Source organism: Myotis davidii, unplaced genomic scaffold (genome assembly GCF_000327345.1).
Source record: "Myotis davidii unplaced genomic scaffold, ASM32734v1 scaffold408, whole genome shotgun sequence".
NCBI classification, from domain to species: domain Eukaryota; kingdom Metazoa; phylum Chordata; class Mammalia; order Chiroptera; family Vespertilionidae; genus Myotis; species Myotis davidii.
In genome coordinates this window covers 1,329,427-1,331,028 of record NW_006299389.1, presented here as the reverse complement: position 1 = coordinate 1,331,028, position 1,602 = coordinate 1,329,427, and the positions used below count along the sequence as shown (strand labels likewise).

The 1,602-nt window shown below is 39.8% G+C and overlaps 1 protein-coding gene across 2 annotated transcripts in view; it reads left to right on the top strand.

Moving 5' to 3' along the window:
- Positions 1–1,090, top strand: part of TMEM261 (transmembrane protein 261) — a 1,553-nt gene extending 463 nt beyond the window's left edge. Inside the window, exons 2-3 of one of the 2 annotated variants that reach the window (XM_015571208.1) lie at positions 724–859; positions 919–1,090. In XM_015571208.1, the coding sequence (XP_015426694.1) occupies positions 724–859; positions 919–948 (166 nt within the window). In that variant the 3' untranslated portion in view covers positions 949–1,090. The other variant, XM_006774846.2, reaches the window with a different exon arrangement.
- The last annotated feature ends 512 nt before the right edge of the window (positions 1,091–1,602 follow it).

Here is a 1,602-nt window from a genome sequence, read left to right as displayed (position 1 = left end):
GGAAATCGTGGGAGCCATTCCAAAGGAGATGCAGGGATGGTGAGAGGAAGTTGTTGGGACTCCGCTTTTTAAAAAAAAATCAGTATTTATTGGGAATTCTTATGAACCTCAGTCTTAATCCTATCAATAGCTATTAGAGATAGTTTGTTCACTAAGACACAGAAGAATCCTGTTCAAAGTCAGACACCCATAATGTGCTGCAGCTAGCCTTTCATCCTGGGCTTATCTGGCACCAAAGCCCATGTCCTTTTTGTTTTTGTTTTTGTTTTTCCCTCCAGGTCCTGGAGAAAGCCTGAGAAAAGGCACTTAACTTAGAACTTGGGCTTGGAAGTCAGATTGTAGGCATGGGTTCAACGCCCACATACTAGGTATGCCACCGGTTCCTGTGGCCCACAGTCCTTATCTGTATCTGTACTAAGTGATGGTCAAGATGTCCAGTAAAATGTAGTGAGTCTCTTAGCTCTGCAAACCAATTATGTGAATAGGATTTTAGGCTTTAGTATCTCTTTGTAACTAGATTGTCCACATCAGTTCCCTTTAAGTTCATATCTAGCTTGTGGAGACAAAAGGATTTTTTTCCCTTAACTTTTTTTCCCCCTTTTCTGAACCTCACTCTTCTATATCTTCTAGGAGTGTTGTGTTAAATAAGATGGCATATATGAAAGCATCTGGTAAACTAAAATGCAACATCTACATAAGGTACTGTTGTTGTTTTTTTCCTAGGCATTGCTTGTTGGGGTGTAATCATCCTGGCAGACCCCAAGGGGAAGTCCCACCCGTGAATGTGTCATCTGTCCCTGTCTCCATGACACACAGAGCAAGCATTGAGCTGATGGATGTTCTGGACAGACACATGGACATTGGCATACTTCAGTTCTGCAGATACTACATGAATGAAAAGACCAACATTAGTTGGACATTGGCATACTTCAGTTCTGCAGATACTAAAAGACTGAAAAGACCAACATTAGTTGGCAATCTTTGGCCATGAGTGTTTGTGGCCTTCTAGGGCTCCACAAGGACCAATAAATACCTCAGAGAACAGAACTGGTTCTTTGTCTTACCTGGGGAAGAAGAGTATAATAAAAAATAAAATAAAAAAGCCCTGGCCGGGTAACTCAGTCCGTTAAAGCTTCGTCCCAATAGGTCAAGGTTACGGGTTCAATCCTCGGTCAGGGCATATACAAGAATCAACCAATGAATGCATAATCAAGTGGAACAACAAATTGATATTTCTTTCTCCCTTCCTCTCTCTCTCTGAAACCAATAAATTAAAAAAGCGGAAATGATAAGCCAAATGGGAAAATGGACTAAAATAAGTTCTTTTTACTTCAACCATAATGGGTCAGTACCTATTTATTAACCCAACCTTGAATAGGCATGCACTATGCAGAATTATATAAAATTGTATCTGTATACTTCTCACATTTACCAAACATTATCAAATCTGTCACCTTATAAGAGTTTCACAGCTACTCTGAGATGGTTATTTCATTGGTGGTAAGTGAACTTTAAAAAAGAATCCTAGTGACTGGCCCAGGGTTATTCAGCAAGTCAGTGATGGACTTAAAATTTGTTCTTGTCTAGGTGTTCTTGTATTAG